Raw genomic sequence first — 20702 nt, 5'->3', positions numbered from 1 at the left:
CTTTTAAAAAACACACCAAGAAGGGCTCAGCCTTCACTTCTGTGGCATGTCTGCCCCATATACAAATAGTGAATTAAATCAGGAGGGACATTCTACAAAATACCTGACTGGAACTCTTCAGAAGTGTCAAGGTCATAATAAAGCAAATAAAGATGGAGGAGCTGTCCCAGACTGGAGGAGACAAAGAAGAATTGTATCTCAATGCAGGGTATACCCTGGACTGGATCCTAGACCGCGTATTAGAAGGAAACACTCCTGATGTGATAAAGAGTGCATTAGTTATCTGTTGCTGAGAAAAATTATCCCAAAGCATAGCAGCTTAAAACTGCAAACATGTTCTATCTCATGCCGCTTCTGAGAGTGACTTAGCTGGGGTTCCTCCTCAGGGTCTCTCCTGCTGTTTCAGTGAAGTTGTTGCCTGGGGCTGCAGTCTTAGAAGACCTGACTGGACTGGAGGAACTGTTTCCAAGCCCACTGACCTGGCTGCTGGCAGATGACCTCAGTTCCTCACCACGTAGCTCTCTCTTCTTTTTTTGGCCGTGCCACTCCACACAGCATGCTGGATCTTAGTTCCCCGACCAGGGATCGAACCCATGCCCCCTACAGTGGAAGCATGGAGTCTTAACCACCGGACCACCATGGAAGTCCCTAGCTCCCTTTATAGCCTTGCTCATGACATACTCCCTCATACCCCATCGCCTGAGTAAGTGATGCAACAAACACACGCACCAAGATGGGAGCTGCAGTGTCTTTTACAACCTAATGTGGAAAGTTTAGGTACATATAGTTATTTCTGCTGTGTTCTATTGGTCGTACTAACCCAGCCCAGTATAACATGGGAGGGGATACACAAGGTTGTGAAGACCAGGAGGTGGGGTTATCAGTGGTACTGGTGGTATCTTGGAGGTGGGATACCACAGAGAGTATTTACCAAAAACTTAAAGCAAGCATCATACGTTAAGGTAGAACATTAGAAGCAACCCCAATCCAAGTGAGGGACCAATGGAGTAAGACAAGGATGTCCACTATCACGGCTATTAGCAGTGCTTAATCAAGTGTGAAAGAAGGCTCTCCTTCTCTTTAAGGATTATTTGTGGTATCTGGCATGTTTGACCCTGACCTGTTCTTCAAGTTGAGTCCTGGCCAAAGGAGACAAGTAATGTTTGGGTGAGACTCTGGAGAGCTAGGCTCCTTTGATGAGAGGGTGCCATGTAAAGAACCTTTCTGAAGATCCATAACTTAGAATGTTAGTAACATACAATGCCCTATAAAGATGAAACCAAACAAATGGTGATGGGCATCACTCTATGTAATAAAAAGTCTTCTTAATCTTTTTCTGTATACAAAGTCATAGAAGCTGAATAGTATACAAATTACCACACGCTCGGTGGCTTAAAACAATACACACTTATTTTCTTATAGCTCTGGATATCAGAAATCCATGATCAGTTTTACTGGGCCAAAATCAAGGTGTCAACAGAAGTCCACTCCCTTCTGGGAGGTTCTAGGAAAGGATCTGTTTTCTTTCCTTCTTTTGAATTGTGGTAAAATAATCATAAAATTTACCATCTCGGGACTTCCCTGGTGGCGCAGTGGATAAGAATCTGCCTGCCAATGCAGGGGACACGGGTTCGATCCCTGGTCCGGGAAGATCCCACGTGTTGTGGAGCAACTAAGCCCGTGCGCCACAACAACTGAGCCTGTGCTCTAGAGCCCGCGTGCCACAACTACTGAAGCCCGCACACCTAGAGCCCATGCTCCGCAACAAGAGAAGCCACCGCAAGGAGAAGCCCGTGCACCGCAACGAAGAGTAGCCCCCACTCGCCACAACTAGAGAAAGCCTGTGCGCAGCAACGAAAACCCAACACAGCCAAAAATAAATAAATAAAAAAAATTTTTAAATTACCATCTCAACCATTTTTAAGTGTACAGCTCAGTGGCATTACATACATCCACACGGCTCTGCATTCACCATCATTCATCTCTGGACCTTTTCATCTTCCCAGACTGAAACTTTGTACATGTTAAACAATGACTCCCCATTCCCCCTCCTCCTAGCCCCTGAGCAACCACAACTCTACTTTCTGTCTCTATGACTTTGGCTACTCTAGGTACCTCATACAAGTGGAATCATATAATACTTGTCCTTTTGTGACTGTTTCACTTAGCATGTCTTCAAGGTTTGTCCATGTTGTAGCATGTGTCAGAATTTCCTTCCTTTTAAGGCTGAATGATATTCCACTGTATTTATGTACCATGTTTTGTTTATCCATTCATCCCTTGATGGACACTTGCGTTGCTTCCACCTTTTGATTATTGTGAACAATGCCTCTATGACATGGGTGTGCAAGTATCTCTTTAAGATCCTATTTTCAGTTCTTTTGGGTATCTAACCAGAAATGGAATTGCTGGATTATATGGGAAAATCTATATTCTTGTCTTTTTCATCTTCTAGAGCTGCATTCCTTGCTTTCCTTTGCTCATGATCCTTCCTTCATCTTCTAAACCATCAGGGCAGCATCTTGTTCAGTGGTCACATTGCCTCTTCTTCTGTTTCAAATTTCCCTCTGCCTCTCTCTGTCATTGCATTTAGGACCTACCAGGATAACCCAGGATAATCTCATCTCAAGATTTTTAATTTAATCACGTTGCAAATTATCTTTTGCCATATAAAACAATATTCACAGGTTCCAGGGATTAGGACCTAGATATCTTTGGGGACCATTATTCAGCCTACCACACAAGCTAATAGAAAAAGCAAAAGTAACATAGAAAACTATCATGAATAGTAAGCCCCATAGAACCCCACTGTCCTTAGAGATCATCATAGGAAATAAATAGTATGAGACATATTTTTCTAGATTTCTTTCCATGCATATACTAACACATGCATTTCATTTATTTCCTTTCCTTTTTAAAAAATCAAAAATGGGATAACATTTTACACAGCCCAGCAACTTGTCTCTTTCATTTAATAATGTATCTCTGTAGCAAGCTCTTTAAGAGTAAAAGAAATTTACTTTCATGCTATGTCTTCTTTGATGTAAAAATAGCAACTTTCCTGTAAAGCAAGTGAACTTTTAGAAAAATTCTATTTGAAATAATCTCCTAGAAATGTCAATGTTAACTTTAATTCTTAAGAGGAAAGAGATATTTTGAATCAAAATAAGGGTAGAGGCTACTTAGAATTTAGTGTTTTGGGTAAATTAGAGAAAGGGCACCCTAGTTATATGTGCATACAGCATGAAGTCCTTGAAGATTGAATTACTTTGTGTGGTATGTTGATATGAGAGTCAGTGCTTCCATGGTGTCAATTTAAATTAAGCATCTGGTTTCAGGGGTGGAGATATCAGGAGACCTGGATGGGAATCCTGACTCTGCCATCAACTAGCTGTGTGACCTCAGGCAAGCTGTAGCCAATCTCTGGGCCTCAGTGTCCTCATCTTTGAAATGAGAGAATTGGCCTGGAAGTTGTCTCAACTAATGATCTTTCATTCTGCACTTTGGGAAGGGCACTATTTTAGCAGGTTAGAGACCCAGTTTTGAATACCAAATCTTTTACAGTCAGCCCTCTGTATCCGTGGGTTCTACATCAGTGGATTCAACCAACCACAGATGGGAAATATTCCCCCCCAAATTCCAGAAAGTTCCAAAAAGCAAAACTTGAACTTCCTGTACACTGGCAACTATTTACATAGCATTTACATTGTAATAGGTATTATAATCTAGAGATGGTTTAAAGTGTACAAGAGGATATGCATAGGTTATATGCAAATATTACACCATTTTAAGAAGGGACTTGAACATCCTTGGATTTTGATATCCTCAAGGGGTCCTGGACCCCGTCCCCCTGGGATACCTTGGGATGACTGTATTAATTTGCTGTGATCTTGAGCTAGACAGCTCCATTGGGCCTCAGTTTATTCATCTGTAAGATGAGCCGGCTGGGCTAGAGTATTCTCAAGATCCTTTCTAACGCTCACATTCTAAGACAGTGAGTCTCAAACTTCAGTGTGCCTAAGAATTCCCTAGAGGTTTGTTAAAATGCAGAGTCCAATTCAGCAGGACTGGGGTGGGGCCTGAGATTCAATATTTCTAGCAAATTCCCAAGTGAGGCTGATGCTGGTCTGAAGTGTACACTGAATAACAAAGTATTTGGATTTCGAACTGTCAGGAAACTTTGTTTAAAGACTTGGAAATTGGTGAAAGATTAGTGTGTGGGTGGAGTACTGGTCTGGGGATTATCTGGTGCTGTGGGGTATGCACATTTGCTTGTCTTCTATTGTCCAGCTCTGTAAAAGCTAAGATATAGACTATAGATGTAGAATACAGAATAATGGGATGAATTTTGTTTGATAGAGGTACAAGTGATTTCAGCCCTGTAGAAAAAGATAGCTCTCAAAATTACTTTTTCTAGTCCTACATGATATCAACCAGTTTTGCACAAGTAGCAAATTTCTTTCAGTATTCCTGATTGCCCATATATATGTTCTTCTAAATCTCCTTTAAACAGGTTTTACGTTTTTGAAAATTATACTTTAACACCACTGTTCCTTTGCAATTCATTCATCGATTCATTCATTTATTTATTTATAGCAAGAAATACTTGCCAGGGATGGGGAGGTTACAGGGTGGAATACATAAACTCTTCTAGGAAAGTGGGTGGTCAGGCATCATGCTTTCCTGACTCCCAGCCCAAGTATCAGGTGAGGAAAGCACACTTTACCTCCAACTTTGGGCAGGTAATTCCCCTCCCAGAGCTAGACCACGGATATAGTGGAAGATGGCTTAACCATCATGTGGTCCATTAAGGATCAAGAGGTTGAGAGAGGAGGAGGAGGCTGTAACTACGATGTACTTCGAACCGTGGCCTCGGGATTCCTCCAGTGGTCTTTACACCACGTGCCGCCTAGGGACACTAAACTGATGGCTTTCACACGCCTGCTACAATTGTTAAGAATTTGATCCTTGGGTGTCCAGAGTTTTGCAGCCGCCAGACGCAGGGTGGAGGTCTGGGCCCAAGGGCGGGGCTTGGGGCCAGGGGGCGGTGCCAGTGACCGAAGAGCGGAACCTGCGACAGCCGCCCAGCGGCCCCGGCCTCAAGGAATGCCGGGAGTCGGGACCAGGCCGCGCTCTTACTCCTTCGGCTCCGCCCCCGCCTGTCTGTGTCTGCAGTGGCCGCCATCGATAAAGTTGTTGTTCTGCCAACATGGCGGCGCCCGTGGTGACTGGCCGTGCCGTGTTCGCCTAAGGTGGGAACCGAGGCGTAAGGAGGCGTAGGCCAGAGCCTGTGAGCAGGTAAATCCCTGACCCGGGCTCATAGGGGCAAGAGACGAGGCCTGATCTCCCCTCTACCCGGATTGGTAGATTTCGACTTGCCGGGAGCCGGAAGGGAAAGTGCGGGCTGGGTTTGGTGGTCTCGGAGCTGTGCAGTTTCCCAACTGGAAAAGTTTCTGAGATTCAGATCTTCAGACTCTTTGAGCCACCGACTCTGTTGATAGGTCTGGACCCTTTCCCAGAAAAACGCATATGTACGCATAGTTTTGTACTCAATTCCCTCTCTCCACCGCTCCACTACCCCGGTTGGTCCCTGGATCTTTGCTCCCGGGGCTGAGGCTTTAGACTCGAAAGACATCCATTGGCCCACATCATCTCTGTGACCCACAGATCATTGTCACAGCATGTTAGGGCTCTAAGTTCCTCAGAGATCAACTGGATTTACCCCTTTATCTGAAGGAGAAGCTGATTTTCCAGGCAGGAAGTAATTTCCCTGAGGTCACATAGAGAATTAGTTGGGGTTTTTTTTTGTTGTTTTTGCACATAACTTAGCTCCTTTAAGATTAATTTCCCAGGTACATTCTTGCACACTTTCTTTTGGGCGCACACTAATGCTCTCGTGTGCTTCTCTGTGTTCTGTGTCTTTGCCCTTTTTTTCCTACTCTGCTAGGTTTCTCTGTCCGTATATGATTGTCATTTTGGGTCCAGTTCTCAGGCCCCTCCCTCTATGGTCACAGGCCGCTACCCCCACCATTCTCAAAAAACTTAACCTTAAGCCCTAAGTGAGGTTGAGATCAGGGCTGACTCTTAAAGAGGAGTGGAGTAATGGGGATTGATGCTTTGGAAGGATGTGGAAGAAGAGACAAGATTCCAAACATCTAGGCAAGGAACTGGATGTGACAGAGCTAAGGAAGAAAAGGGCCAAGTTGATCATAACACAAGATATGAATCACACCTTTCATATTCATGGTAGGGGCATGGCCCTCTAATAAAATGGCTGCTCCTTATCAGGAAGAGGCAGTGTCCATCAGGGCTTCGGTGGTGGAGTGTCCCAGAGCAGGGCCTGGGATGTAAAGAAAGGGAACTGGACTGAGCTCCAGCGCTGCAGTAAATCATAGCCCTGAGTGCACTTATGGCTGAGTTCCCCTAACATAAAGGGTGTGGACTTTTCTTAAAGGGTCTTGACACATATATTACCAGATTGCTCCCCAGGGAGTTGGAATCAGTTTGCATTTCACCAGCAGTGTATAAAAGTGCACATTTCTTTTTATAACAGGTTTTTGCCAATCTGATAAGCAAAATATTTCCTTGTTGTTTTAATTTGCATTTCTTTGATTAGTTGTAAAGTCATTCTTTTTCAGGTATTTGTTAGCCAATTTGTATTTCCTCTTTTCTCCTTCCCCAATTTTTAAAATTAGGTTGTTACTGTTTCTCTTCTGATATGTGAACTCTTTATAGAGAAGGGTAATCTTTTGTTGTAGTTTTGGCAGTTTTCTCTCAGCTTGTTGTTTGCTTTCTAATGTTGTTCGTGGTGGTTTTGATATGCAGGTATTTTACATTTTTTAGATAGTTTTATTAATATTTTCCTTTATGAAATCTTCCATTGCTTTTATGCTTAGGACAGAACATCCTGCACCTTTTACAGAATTAGTACATACTCATCTATGTTTTTTCTTGTTTTATGGTATTTTAAAAAATTCTTTAATCTATGTGGGATTTACTCTGCTTTTTGGTTTGAGGTGGGGCTCTAATTTGAATCAGCCCCCCATTCATTGAATAGTCTATCACTTTCTAATCTATTTGTGCTTTTTGCTTTATGAACTTTAAGTTCTTTAAAATACCTGGATCCGTTTCAGAATTCTCTAGTCTATACCATTGATTTATGTACAGGAAAGGTTATTAGTGAGCCAGGTATTATGTAAACATTTTTAGAAAGCTTACTGTTATGTAGACACGGAATGTTGTTATACGTTTTTTATAATTTAGTGCATAGTATAAGTAAGTTATAGAGACAGGATTAGAATTTTAAGTGAACTTAAATTCCTTCCTTCATATTGCTCATATTGGTGATCTGTCTGCACTCTTTGGTATTTCTTTTTTCACAATGGCTAACCAGCATCGAAACAAAACTTTTGAGAGGATCAAGAATTAATGCCAGCTTAGAAATAGAGACACAGATGTAGAGAACAAATGTATGGACACCAAGGGGGGAAAGTGGGGGGTGGGGGGAGGTGATGAACTGGGAGATTGGGATTGACATATATACACTAATATGTATAAAATAGATAACTAATAAGAACCTGTGGTATAAAAAATAATAATAAATAAAATAAAATTCAAATCAAATCAAAACAAAACGAAAAAGAATTAATGCCAGCTCAGAGTGCCAGTTTCTTCCTTCATTTCTCTCTGGTTTTGAAAGGTCTGTTTTTGTCTGTTTCTGCACTATAGCTAATGCTGTTATGCAGGAAGGCAGAAAGTTTAGGCTATTTAGTCATAAATCTTAAATATCTGATGAACTGTCACCTTAGGCTTTAACACAGTGATAAAACATGAAACTTCTTCTATGAGGTCATTTCTGGAACTCAGCTTTGGAGGAAACCAATGAAACATTAAAGTTGAATTTTGGGGCTTCCCTGGTGGCGCAGTGGTTGAGAATCTGCCTGCCAATGCAGGGCACACGGGTTCGAGCCCTGGTCTGGGAGGATCCCACATGCCGCGGAGCAGCTGGGCCCGTGTGCCACAACTACTGAGCCTGCGCTTCTGGAGCCTGTGCTCCGCAGCAAGAGAGGCCGCGATAGTGAGAGGCCCGCGCACCGCAATGAAGAGTGGCCCCCACTTGCCACAACTAGAGAAAGCCCTCGCACAGAAACGAAGACCCAACACAGCCATAAATAAATAAATAAATAAATAAATAAATAAAAATTAATTAAAGTTGAATTTTGATTCGCAGCTAGATGTCTTAGTGGGTCCCAACCTGTGGGTTGTATTCCAGAAAACCATAACACTCATCACTGTTACACATGTTATATATTTATTTGTTTGTTTCTTATCTGCTTTTCTCTACTAGTATATAAGTGCCATGAAAGAAGGGACTTTGTTTTTGTTCACTGCTCTATCCCCAGTGCCTAGAATAGTGTGTGGACCTAGTGACACTCAATAAATATTTGGTAGGTGAATGAAGAACTAAATGAATAAGCAGTCTTCTAAATAATGGTTATTTTCTGGCTCAGCCTACTGAGTATACTTAACTTGTAGTATGTATGAAGAATGTTAATCTTTGCTCAGAGTCTCCGATCTTCCGGGGAGACCTGTGTTCAGGTCTCTTCTGATACTTGAGCCTAAGGCCAAGCCCAGATGTGCTTAGAGCTCTTCTGAAGCCTGGACAACGGGAAGTAAAGCCTCCTGTACAGACCCTGGGCTGGCCTAAAGGCGAGGGCCGGAGGTGGCTCTGCTGCTTCCCGTGCAGGCAAGCTGTGAGGTTGCAGCAGGAGCTGGCCCAGTTGGTGGTCTCCTTTTTTTCCTATGGGGCTTTTGTATCTTTGTTGTTTGGGAGCATCGAACACCTTTAATATTTTCCAATTAAGAAGTTTGTGTTTAGCTCAATTGCACTTCTAAAGTATTCTTTTCAGGGAAAGAAGTCATCAGAATAAGAGGAAAGCGTGTGGACGGGCAGGGAGCGCTGGCTGTGCTGAATGGAAGGATGAGCTCGGGGAGGTTCCGGGCGGCTCACACGTGTGCTTTCTGCCCTCTCTTTCAGGGCCTTCCCTCCTTTTGAAGAATGGCTCCTTCTTGGCAGAGGCTGGGTTTATATGCCTCTCTTCTGAAAAGGCAGCTAAATGATGGTCCAGATGTCATCAAATGGGGAAGGAGAGTGATTCCAGGATGTTCCAGAGGTATTTACAGTGCCACGGGAAAGTGGACCAAAGAGTATACGCTGCAGACAAGAAAGGATGTGGAGAAATGGTGGCATCAACGAATAAAAGAACAGGCCTCCAAAATGTCAGAAGCTGATGTGAGTATTCTTTTATATATATATTTTGGTTGCACCAGGTCTTAGTTGCGGCAGGTGGGCTCCTTAGTTGTGGCATGCGAACTCTTAGTTGCTGCATGCATGTGGGATCTAGTTCCCTGAACAGGGATCAAACCCGGGCCCCCTGCATTGGGAACTTGAAGTCTTATCCACTGTGCCACCAAGGAAGTCCCGTGAGTATTCTAAGAGACGCTGAAAGGGTAGAGAAGAGGGACTAAGGGCTTGGACTGGGGTGAGACTGCCTGAATTCAAATAAGTTATTGAGTATGTGACCCTGAACCAAATTTCTGAATCTCTCAGGGCTTCAACTTTTTTAAATCTAAAATGAGCAGTGTTAATAGTAGCGCCCACCTGCTTCCCAGGATGCTTGTGAGGGGTAACTGGGATGAGCCCAGGATGGTGCTTGGAGGAGTTTCAGTGTGGTGCACATACAAACAAGGTGCATGCAAATGGTGCCACACTGGGCATTCTGGAGCAGCATTTTCTGGGGACACTCATCAAGACAGGAGCCACAGCAGATGTCAGATCCTCTGTGGTCCACTGCATGGTGGGGCAGCACACAGGGAGCCAGCAGGGTCACATAGGAGACTCTAGGAGAGGCACCTGGGCCCCTCAGCTGTGGAACTTTTAAGCTCCTGCATATTCTGAGAAGTACCTCCCTCTCCCCTCCCATGACGTTGACCTCCAACCCTATTCTGCCATCATGGCTTGGGAGGTACCAGCCCTTCCCAGGTGTGATCTGGGACTGGGGTCCAACCTCATGGTCGCAGCTATATAAGTTAGTGGACCCTTGGCTTCTGGTCTGTCTGCACCAGCTTAGCGCTCTACCTGAATTAATTGTCTTAAGCACTTGGCTGTAGCGAATTTCCGTGGAGTGCTCTGCTGGAGGCCAACTCCTTCTCTGGGAGGCCAACCTGCTGGGGATCAGTCTTGGATGCAGTAACCCTGACCTTACGATATTGGTCAAAATGACAAATGGAAGATGTGATTTGTTACATGAAATGTTGAATCTGATCAGAGCACAGCACTATAAAATAAAGTTTTACTCTTAAATTCTGACCATCCTTTCATAATAGTTACCAGTCAAATAATACTGACCCTCTATGTTTAATTAAAGAGATTAGGCCAAAGACAAGCAGTTGAGTAAATATATATCTGCACAAGACCACACTGTGCTTGAATCACCTTTCCTGATTCTCCACTCTTATCAGACTCATTCTTTCTATGAGATTGATCATTATGAAAAATGGGGGTGGGTAGCTATTTGTGTTAAACTGAAGGATGGTTTTTGGCATTAGTTACAAAGAAAATCTGGTATTTAAGAGCTGTAGTGTGTAACACGTGAAATGATAAAAAGCAAGGTTTAAATATAATGCATAATTATACAATAAAAGCTTGACTTTTACCTCATTAGGAAGTGAAAATTCTTCGTGGCAACATGACCAGACTAATGTAACTAAATGTATTTTGGAAGCAGACCTTAGGGAGCAGTTTAATTCTCAATGAGGAGCATAAAATTAGCTTTTTTTCTTTTTACTTTTGGTTTAGATTTAGTCACTTCCAAACATTTTGAAGTTGTAGCTTTTTGTTCTTGTGACATTGCATTCTTAAGCATATGGTTGTGTAAAAAACTAAATGGATCAAAATAAACTGTGTTTCACTAGTTGGGTAAATGGCTTGGGGGACATTTTGGGTGATCCCCTGGTGGCATTCTATGAGGGTTTGAATTAGGGAATGGCAAAGTGGAGAGAGCACTGGATCGGGAGCTTGGGCAGTAATACTGGTTCTGCCCCAAATCAGTGTGATCTCATCAGCATCGTTTAACCTCTTTGATCCTCAGATTCTTTGCATTGTTTATCTCACAGAATTGCTTTGAAAATTAAATGAGAAAATATGACTGAACCCATTTTATAGACTGAAAGAGGATAAAAATGTGTGGTGTGTCTTTGTCAGGAATGAGAACATGACTAGATGCTGGTGGATTTTGAAGCATCTATGATCAACCTCTCTCTGGTATTAGCTACATTTGAAATCCACCTGAATGAGTTTCTAGAAGTTGAATATTTTGCCATCATCATCATAATCATCGTTATAAAAAGAACTTCCATTTAATGAGCATTTTACTATGTCAGCCACCATCTTTCCATTTATTATCTCATTTAAATCCTGAAACAACCCTGGGGGTGGGTAGTATTATCCTCATTTTGGGGGTAAGAAAACAGGCTCAGAGGGAGGTTTGGTAACTTGTTGAGATGCACAACTCACTTGTGGCAGAGCCCAGAACTCAAACCCAGACACGTTTGATTTCTGAGCTCATGCTTTCACCAGGAACCTTCTTTTGCCTTGCCTTTGATTTATAGATTGTAAACCGAGCCCAGAAAGACAAAGGAATTTGCCTAAGGTCTCACAGCTAGTGCCAAAGCTCGACCAGATCCCAGGCTGCAGGCTCCTATTGAGTGGTCCTTCCCCCTCCATCCTCTAGACTCAGCGACAGCTTCAGAGCATGATCTATAAAGAGGCAGAAGTTATCTTTCTCTTGATGTTAGAAGCTGACAAAAATAATAGGACCCACTTATAAAAACCATCCTTTTTCCATCACTTCCAATCTTAATTTCTTTTAAAGGCTTAAATTCTTACACTTTTATATAATTATGAAAATTTCCCTTTCAATCAGATTCCTACTCAATTATAGTATAAATTCCCATAATTCCTTCTTTCCACTCCCAGAGATAGGACTCATTTCATTGTCACAGAGGAAAATGACTTAATTCACACAGAAAAGCAAAAGGCAAGGGCAGGCAATAAGCTGAATACCTTTTCTGCAATAAATAAAAATATTCATGAATAGTAAAGACTTTGCTAGCAATACTTTTCTTTTTTTTTAAATTAGTTAATTAATTAATTAATTTTTGGCTGTGTTGGGTCTTCGTTGCTGCGTGCAGGCTTTCTCTAGTTGCAGCGAGCGGGGGCCACTCTTCGTTGCGGTGCGTGGGCTTCTTATTGAGGTGGCTTCTCTTGTTGCGGAGCACGGGCTCTAGGTGCACGGGCTTCAGTAGTTGTGGTGTGCAGGCTCAGTAATTGTGGCTCACGGGCTCTAGAGTGCAGGCTCAGTAGTTGTGGCACATGGGCTTAGTTGTTCCGTGGCATGTGGGATCTTCCCTGACCAGGGCTCTAACCTGTGTCCCCTGCATTGGCAGGTGGATTCTTAACCACTGTGCCACCAGGGAAGTCCAATACTTTTCTATATATATTCTGTAAACTCAGTTTTGTAATTTGGCTTAGCTAGTATATAATGAATCCCTCGGTTTTGCTATAAATTTAATCTTTGTTGGATAGGCATACAAAATGGAGATGTTAATGAAGAAGCTATATGTGGAAAATGTTTGGGGCAACATTGTTAAATAAACATAATTTTAATATATATGTCACTATAATAAAATCAAAGTGATTATAATAAAAAGTAGGTTTAATGTAAAAACTTTAAAGTGAAAAACTAGAGATAGTTTATATCTAGGATTTTATTGTTTTTTTCAGGTCCCAAAGAACTCTGTAACAGCTGTTTTCCCATGTCCCTAAAAATTCCCAAAGGAAAGGCAGTAGGCCTAATCCATTGCAATGAGTCATGTTTGAATCGAGTGGATAGTCTGCTTATTTCCTATTCTGCACCAAGTATCAGAACGAGGTCTTGTACTTCCTTTGAGGGATTTGTTTACAAGCTGAGAGGACTGTCTGTCACTTGCCTTCTTAAAGAAGGAAAGTCCTGAGTCCCCACTAACTCCTGAATCTCAAGTCCTCTCTCATGCTCCTGAGGTTTTCCTAAGAGTTATGGATCCACATTAAAGTACATGATCAATGTGGAGCTTTCCATCCGTTTCTAGAAATCAATAGCAGCTGTCACTTCAGTATTCCAGATTTCCAAGTTTATGTATTATCCAAACTTCTTATTTATTCACTTTTCCCTTCTCTTCCTTCAGGCAGCTTTACTTACCACTCACTCAGTTGGTAATTTCCAGAAGATGGGCAGTACAGAGAAAAGTGCCACTCTGGTCTGTTTTGCCACCCTTTAGGGGCCCTGCTAAAGATTTGTTTAACTTCTTTGCAGAAGGAAGTGTAAAGCAGGGAGTCGAATGAGATTTGGAAAGAATCTGATTTCTGGTTTCTTCTGTTCCCCTGATTACGGTTGGCTGTCAATTATCAGTCATGCAAATACTTACCAAAAAATACCTCCCCAATACACACACATACCCAAAAGAATGGTTATGAATATTCTGTCTTGCATTTGTTTTCATTAATTTTGGAGAAGCAAGGCCTTAAAGAACTCTAGTAGAGCTCACAGAAGGGAGTAAGGACAGAAAGAGAAAAATAGAAGGTGGCAAAAAAGTAATGATAACATCAGACAGTCCAGACCCTTAGTGACTAAACAGAAGCAGTTACCTGTTCTCTTCCTTTCTTCAGAGGCACCCCTTCTCCCCAGTGGGAGGATTTAAGGTTGGATAGGGGGAACATTCCTGTCACCTGGACAGGATTGCTGAAGTGTGCTGGGAAAAGTGCCCTTCAGTAATAAGTGCTCTGCAGAGGTCTGTTATCAGGCTTCAGAGCACAAAGGCCGACAAACATTTATCCAACAGTTATTAAACTGGGAGGTGGGCAGCCGGGAAGGTGGGGTTGGGGGGAAGGGATGATTAAAACATGGTCCTTGCCCTTGAACAATAGGTCCCCAAAAGGAATCAATTAAATGACACCACCTTTCCTGTGGAGCGTTGTCCCCTCATGTGCACAAACTCGTGACAGCATTCACCATTTTACTGTGGAAGAACTAAGGTGCCAAAAGTCAGTGTTCCAGTGAGGACCTCCTGCCCTGTGTTCATTCCATTCCAATGCATTTACCTTTCTTCTGTGTTTCTCGTGATGAAGCCGCGTCTTTGGAAGTTGGAGAGTTATGTAACCCTGGCCTGAGGCTGCCTGTAGATCACCCCCTGGGAAATGGCAACCTGGCTAAAATTTTCTCATTACCTTCGCATTTCAACTTTTTCTGTTGAAAGATAAGCTCACAATACAGCAGAGAAGCCCGGCACCTGAACCGGTGCCTGAGGACCCTGCTCGTACTGTTCAATCCAAGTCTGCGCGCAGCTACAGGGAATTTAGGGAGGGGCCCCATTTTTAGACATGTCACATCTCTGTGATTCACCATTGTTTCCTTGAATTATATGGACATATGTGTCAGAGCTTCATTTGGAAAAACTTATAGTTCTTTAAGACCTAGATAGCTGTCCTAAAAGAGAAGCTTTTAAAAGAGAAAAAGACAGATTTAAAAATACATATGGGTAATAGGACTTTGAGGTTGTTTGGCATTATTTTGGACATTCTTTAGGTTAAGCCAGGGCTTTGAATTTTGGTATTAGGCATTTTTGTCAGTTTACCTTATAGGAGTGGTTTTTTAAAAAGAAAACTTTTAAAAATGTTAAATTATTACCTTGAGTAAAATGCCAAAATATTATGTGCATGCAGGTTTCCCCGTGAATGCTTAATAAATACTCATTGTCATTTTTTTGTCATTCTTTCCTAGAAATCAAAGCCCAAGTTTTACGTGCTTTCCATGTTCCCTTATCCTTCCGGCAAGCTGCACATGGGCCACGTGCGTGTGTACACCATCAGCGACACCATTGCACGCTTCCAGAAGATGAGAGGGATGCAGGTAAGGCAAGATGCCTGCTGGAATAGCACTTTCCTGCCCGACTCAGGACAATATGAATGTAGGACAAAGGAAGAAAACCAATCTTAGTTAAGATTAGGACAGCTTTGAAGATAAACATGAAAAGCTCAGGGTTTCCTCTCATGAATTGCAGGACATAATAAAGCATCCAGATTAATTGGGGGGCAGCCGCGTGTTGGATGTTGTGCTAGGGAGGGAGGTGGGGTGTGGATGCAGTGGAAGGAGGTTACAAATGTGGGTACCACATGATATCTCCTCAGGAGGAGTTCACAGTCCAATGGGGCTGACATCCATAAATAGACAAACATTGAACAGGGGAATGAATCCAATAGTAGAGATGAGGAACAAATGCTGTGAGTAGGAAGTGGGGCCACAAGAGATTTTTCTCCTTGTATTTGATATTTTCTGTATTCTCTAATGAGCATGTATTATTTTATAATGGAAAAAGTAAAATTTTCCTAACAAAAAAATATGTGGGGAGTAACAGCTCTGCGGGAGTTGGGGAAGGCTCTGCTAAAGAGGGAGCATCTGTCCTTGAAGGACAAGGTGAAATTTCCTGGGAGAGGAGGAGAGGAACCCTTGCATGTCTGTTGTGGGTAGACCCCTTTACCCCACTGCCAGTTACCCCAGAGCCTGCGCTCTACTCTTTACCAACACGTCATCTGTAAGATGAGGTGGCAATGATCATAGCAGCTTCTTTAACACCTTACAGAGAGAGGCAGGATCAAAGAGGGGCTGAGAGCATGGCCCATTGAACCAGATGGCCAGCATTTGAATGCCAGCCCTGAACACTTAGTAGCTGTTCGACTTTTGACTAATTACTAAATTAACGTCTCTAATACCTAGTTTTCTCTCATCTGTAAAATGGGGATAAAATATTACCTGCCCATTGGACTGTTACAAGGATTGAAAGAGGATGGCTATGAAGCACTTAGCACATAGCTGGCGCATAAGTATGTAACCAGTAAATATTAGCATCGCCAGTGGAGGGCTGGAGCCTGCTTGTACCAGCTCCTGAGAGCTGTGCGCATGTCTGCCCAACTTCATGTTAATTATTTGTCACCTTAGTAGCTTGAAATCCACCATGGTGGGAGTATTTACATCATGGAAATCAGCAAAGCCTACAAATCAGGGCTTTTTCTGCCAGAGAGTTGATTGTTAAACATTTACTGGCATTCCCACTGGCTGTTGCTATTATTAACCTCTCAGGGTCTATATAAAGGTTATCTGCCCCCTCCCAGTTCTTTATCAAGATTTTCTTTTAGAAAGGTACATGAATCCATTGTCATAATTGGTTTGAAAATTTGTGCTGAACTGACATTGGCAGCAAGAAGTATTCCTAAAAATAAAAAGGAAGTCAAGGTATAATGTCTCTTTGTCACTTGAAGAGTTAATGACTTTTACTGTCAGATTCAGAGATTTGCCTTCTACAGGGGATGTCTCCCTGGGCTATGCCAGGTGTTATTTTTCCCAGATACTGCTTTCCATCACTTCTGCAATGTTTATTAGAAAGAGGTGGTGCAGAGTAAATTGGCTCTTGTCATGAAGCATAATATCTAACTGTGTTTCTTCAACTAGATTTATTATTATTATTTTTTTTACTTAGACCAACTTATTTTGGACAATTAGTGAGTACAGGCCAGTTGCTGAAGATTAACCTTTTAAAGCAAAACTGTACATTTATGGTACATTAGTGGCTAAGTGGTTGAGGGGATGTAGGTGGGACTCTAATTCCCTCGGATGGATGAGACGTTACAGAGAAAGCTCAAGGCAGAACCCCAGGCCCAGAGATAACTGGGACCCTTGTAGGCAGCTTAGGCCCAAAAGACAAAATGGAGTCCCTTACAGTAACTGAAGCCCAAGGTCAGGCTGGACCCAGGGACTGGGCAACCCAGGTTTGAACCCCACCGTACCACTTTCTCACTGAGTGACCCTGCACAAGTCATTTAATGTCTGTGAATCCTACTCTCCTTGTCTTTAAAATAGGGATGATAATATAGTAATAATTATTCTTCCCTCCTGGGTCGTTGTGTGGGTTAAATGAGATAGTACATGTGTCTGGCACATAATAGTCCCTTAATAAGTGGTAGTCATGATTATTATTTATACTGATCTGACTTACTCTGGGAAGTCATTTAATAAGTGAAATGAAATCTAATTCATTTAGTAAATGAATCTGTGCTCTCTTTTGCTTGGGGCCTGCTGCATGGAGTTGCCTTCTTAGAAACAACTAGACTGTAGATCATCACCTGCTATTTGTATTATCTATCCTGTGACTCGGTTGGTTCCTGAAACCACTCTTTGTTATTTGGTTTATGGTATCTTAGTCATTGTGACCAGCAGGCACCTAGGGTTCCCTCTGTTCCTCAGTTTCAGTTGCTCTCTTTAAGATGATAAGCTATCTTGGACGGGGGCGGGTATCCTCCAGGCGCTCTTGAAATTAATTTCTTGTTAATTTTCATAGCCCATATTTAAGTCAGATCATCCCCAAGATAACCGCCAAATATGGTGAAAACTTGTCCAGCCATTTCTAAGTGGTAATGGCAAAAAAGAAGCAAATCTCTGTAATGGTGAACAGTGTGAAAGCCTGTTGAGCTTCCTGTTGTTTTAAAATCCTTCTTTCCCAATGTCAGGACTAGTCCCAGGGATTGGGATTCAGGTCAGGTTCAGTGATCCTTACTCTAAGGAGGGAAGGAATATCTGCTCTGCAATAGCAAGGTCTGACATGTGTATTGATTAATTCATTCGGTACATAGTCCTTGGGCACCTGCTTTTCCAAACACCAGCCTTTCTACTGTATTGTGTAGTAGTATTGGAGTCTTAGATTCAAAATCAGTCAGTAGGCCTAGGAAAAATTCAGTAAGCTTGCCTTTTTCTATAATTTGTTAATTTGTTGGTAGATTTGCTTAATTTTTTTTTTTTTAAGATTGATTTATTTATTTGGTTGTGCTGGGTCTTAGTTGCGGCAGGTGAGCTCCTTAGTTGTGGCAGCCAGTCTCCTTAGTTGTGGCTCACCGGCTCTTTAGTTGTAGCACGCGGTCTCCTTAGTTGCGGCACGTGGGCTCCTTAGTTGTGGCATGTGAACTCTTAGTTGCGGCATGCATGTGGGATCTAGTTCCCTGACCAGGGATTGAACCCAGGCCCCCTGTATTGGGAGCACGGAGTCTTATCCACTGCACCACCAGGGAAGTCCCTGATTTGCTTAATTCTTTTTTTTATTATTATTATTATTTATTTTTAAAGATTAATTAATTAATTTTATTTTTGGCTGCACTGGGACTTTGTTGTTGCGCGCAGGCTTTCTCTAGTTGCAGAGAGTGGGGGCTACTCTTTGTTGCGGTGCGTGGGCTTCTCATTGCGATGGCTTCTCTTGTTGCGGAGCACGGGCTCCAGGCATGCGGGCTTCAGTAGTTGTGGTTCGCGGGCTCTAGAGCACAGGCTCAGTAGTTGTGGTGCGTGGGCTTAGTTGTTCCACGGCATGTGGGATCTTCCCAGACCAGGGATCGAACCCGTGTCTCCTGCATTGGCAGGCGGATTCTTAACCACTGCGCCACCAGGGAATCCCCCTGATTTGCTTAATTCTTGAATGGAGATATGGAAGTCATTCTAAGGCACACTAAGAACAGTAGATGAGAAGTAAAAAGTGGAGTGACCTTTGCACCAAGTCTGCTCTCTTCAAGGCCACCAGTGACCTCCCTGGATGTGTCTCTGTCATCCTGTCTCACCTCAGTGGGATGTAATACAGTAGAACATTTCCCCCTCTGTGAAAGACTGTGCTCTTGGCGTGAGACCCCACTCTCCAGGTTTTTTTGCTGCATCTTGGTTTCTTCCTCCCAGTTTACTCCACAAGGTTTTCCTGCTCCACTCCATCTTTGCATACTCTTATCAGGTTGGAAAGTTCTGCTTTAAAGGCAGACCTCAGGGATTGTGTGGGTTTTGTTCCAGACCACTGCAATAAAGTGGATATCGCAATAAAGTGAGTCACAGGATTTTTTTGGTCCCAGTGCATATAAAAGTAATGTTTACATTATATTGTGGTTTGTTGTGTGCGATAGCATTATGTCTTTTAAAAAATGTACATACCTTATTAAAAAATAATGCTGTTGGAAAAATGGTGCCAATAGACTTGCTCAACGAAGGGTTGCCACAAACCTTCAATTTGTAAAAAGCACAGTATCTGTGAAGTGCAGTAAAGCAGAGTGCAGTGAAACGAGGTTATCCCTGTATTCCTAGTTTGCTCAGAATTTTTATCATGAATGGGTATTGAGTTTTGTTATATGCCTTTTCTGCATCTATTGAGACAATACATGGTTCTTCTCCTTTAATCTGTTAATGTGATGTATTATGTTGATTGATTTTTTAAAAATATTAAACCAACATTGTGTTCCTAGGACAAATTTCATTTGGTCATGATGTACTTTTTTGAATGTATATATTGCTGTATTCATTTGTCAATATCCCTATGTGCCTGAAAGACACTGACCTGTAATTTTCTTTTCTTGTAATGTCTTTGTATTTAATATCAGGTTTATGCTAGCCTCATAAAACAAGCTAGGAAGTGTTCCCTTCTTCCCATTTTCTGAAAGTGTTGTGTATTATTGGTGTTATTTCTTTCTTTATTGTTCAATAGCATTCACCAGTGGTGGTATCTTGACCTAGAGCTTTCTTTGTGGGAAGTTTTTAAATTACAGTTCTATTTCTTTAATGGATATAAGGCTATTCAGACCTTCTGATTTTTTTTTCTGTCAGTTTTAATTTGTGTTTTTCGAGGGATTTGTCTACCTTACCTCAGATTCCTTTCTAGACTGCCTTCTCTTTTTTTTCTCTATCCACTTTCCCTAGGTAGGCTCTATCCTCTTTAGTTTAAATATGATACTTTAAAAAATTATAAACATTTCCAACACAGGAGTACAGAGAACATTATTCTAAATACTCAGACCCGCCATCCTGATATAACAGATATTACCATTTAATCTTGTTAATCTCAGCTTTTTCTTTTCTATGTTGCAGATACAGTTGTGCCTCTCCACAATCAGATTCCAGTCCTTCAGTTAAAAAAAAAGCTAGTGTCTCTCCTTTGCCTTCACGTTTTCATGCTTTTATTCTATGTATTGTTTATGGATACATACACACTTGTGTGTAGTATTGTGTGTTTTAAATTTTATGTAAAAGACATCTTAATATTCTGCATGTTTTTTCAGTCAGTATTTTGTTTCAAGATTTAATCTATGTCTCTAGAGTTAGTTGTTCATCCATTATAAGTGCTGTATAATTATGACAATATTTAATTATCCATTTTCACATTGATAGAGTTTTAGATTGTTTTAGATTTTTGTTCCAATGAACATCTTTGCACCTGACTGTTAGCCTGTGGGAGAAGTGGCATTGCTGGGTCATAGAGTGTACACTCCTCAGCATAAATATATCTTGCCAAATTGCTTTCCAAAATGTTGGTGCCAATTTATATTCCTACCAGAAATGAATGGCATTTCGTATAGCCCTACATCCCTGACAATACTCACTAATGTTAGGCTTTTAAATCTTTGCTAATTTGATATATGGGAAATGGCATCTAATTGTGTTTTTAATTTACGTTTTCCTGAGTTCTGTCCTAGTGAAGCTATTTTTTATCTATTTAAGTTTCCTCTTCTCTGACTGGCTTGCTCACATTATTTGCCA

General features: G+C 41.9%; 1 protein-coding gene across 1 annotated transcript in view; it reads left to right on the top strand.

Moving 5' to 3' along the window:
* Positions 1-5184: 5184 nt before the first annotated feature.
* LARS2 (leucyl-tRNA synthetase 2, mitochondrial) overlaps positions 5185-20702 on the top strand; it is a 156368-nt gene continuing 140850 nt past the window's right edge. The window contains exons 1-3 of the mRNA XM_068558880.1: positions 5185-5298; positions 9038-9292; positions 14877-15005. Coding sequence (XP_068414981.1) covers positions 9059-9292; positions 14877-15005 — 363 coding nt within the window. The 5' untranslated portion in view covers positions 5185-5298; positions 9038-9058. The remainder of the gene's footprint in view (positions 5299-9037; positions 9293-14876; positions 15006-20702) is intronic.

The sequence above is a fragment of the Eschrichtius robustus genome, chromosome 12 (genome assembly GCF_028021215.1).
Source record: "Eschrichtius robustus isolate mEscRob2 chromosome 12, mEscRob2.pri, whole genome shotgun sequence".
Classification (NCBI taxonomy): domain Eukaryota; kingdom Metazoa; phylum Chordata; class Mammalia; order Artiodactyla; family Eschrichtiidae; genus Eschrichtius; species Eschrichtius robustus.
The sequence above is the reverse complement of the archived record's forward strand: the minus strand, read 5'-3'. Positions and strand labels throughout refer to the sequence as shown.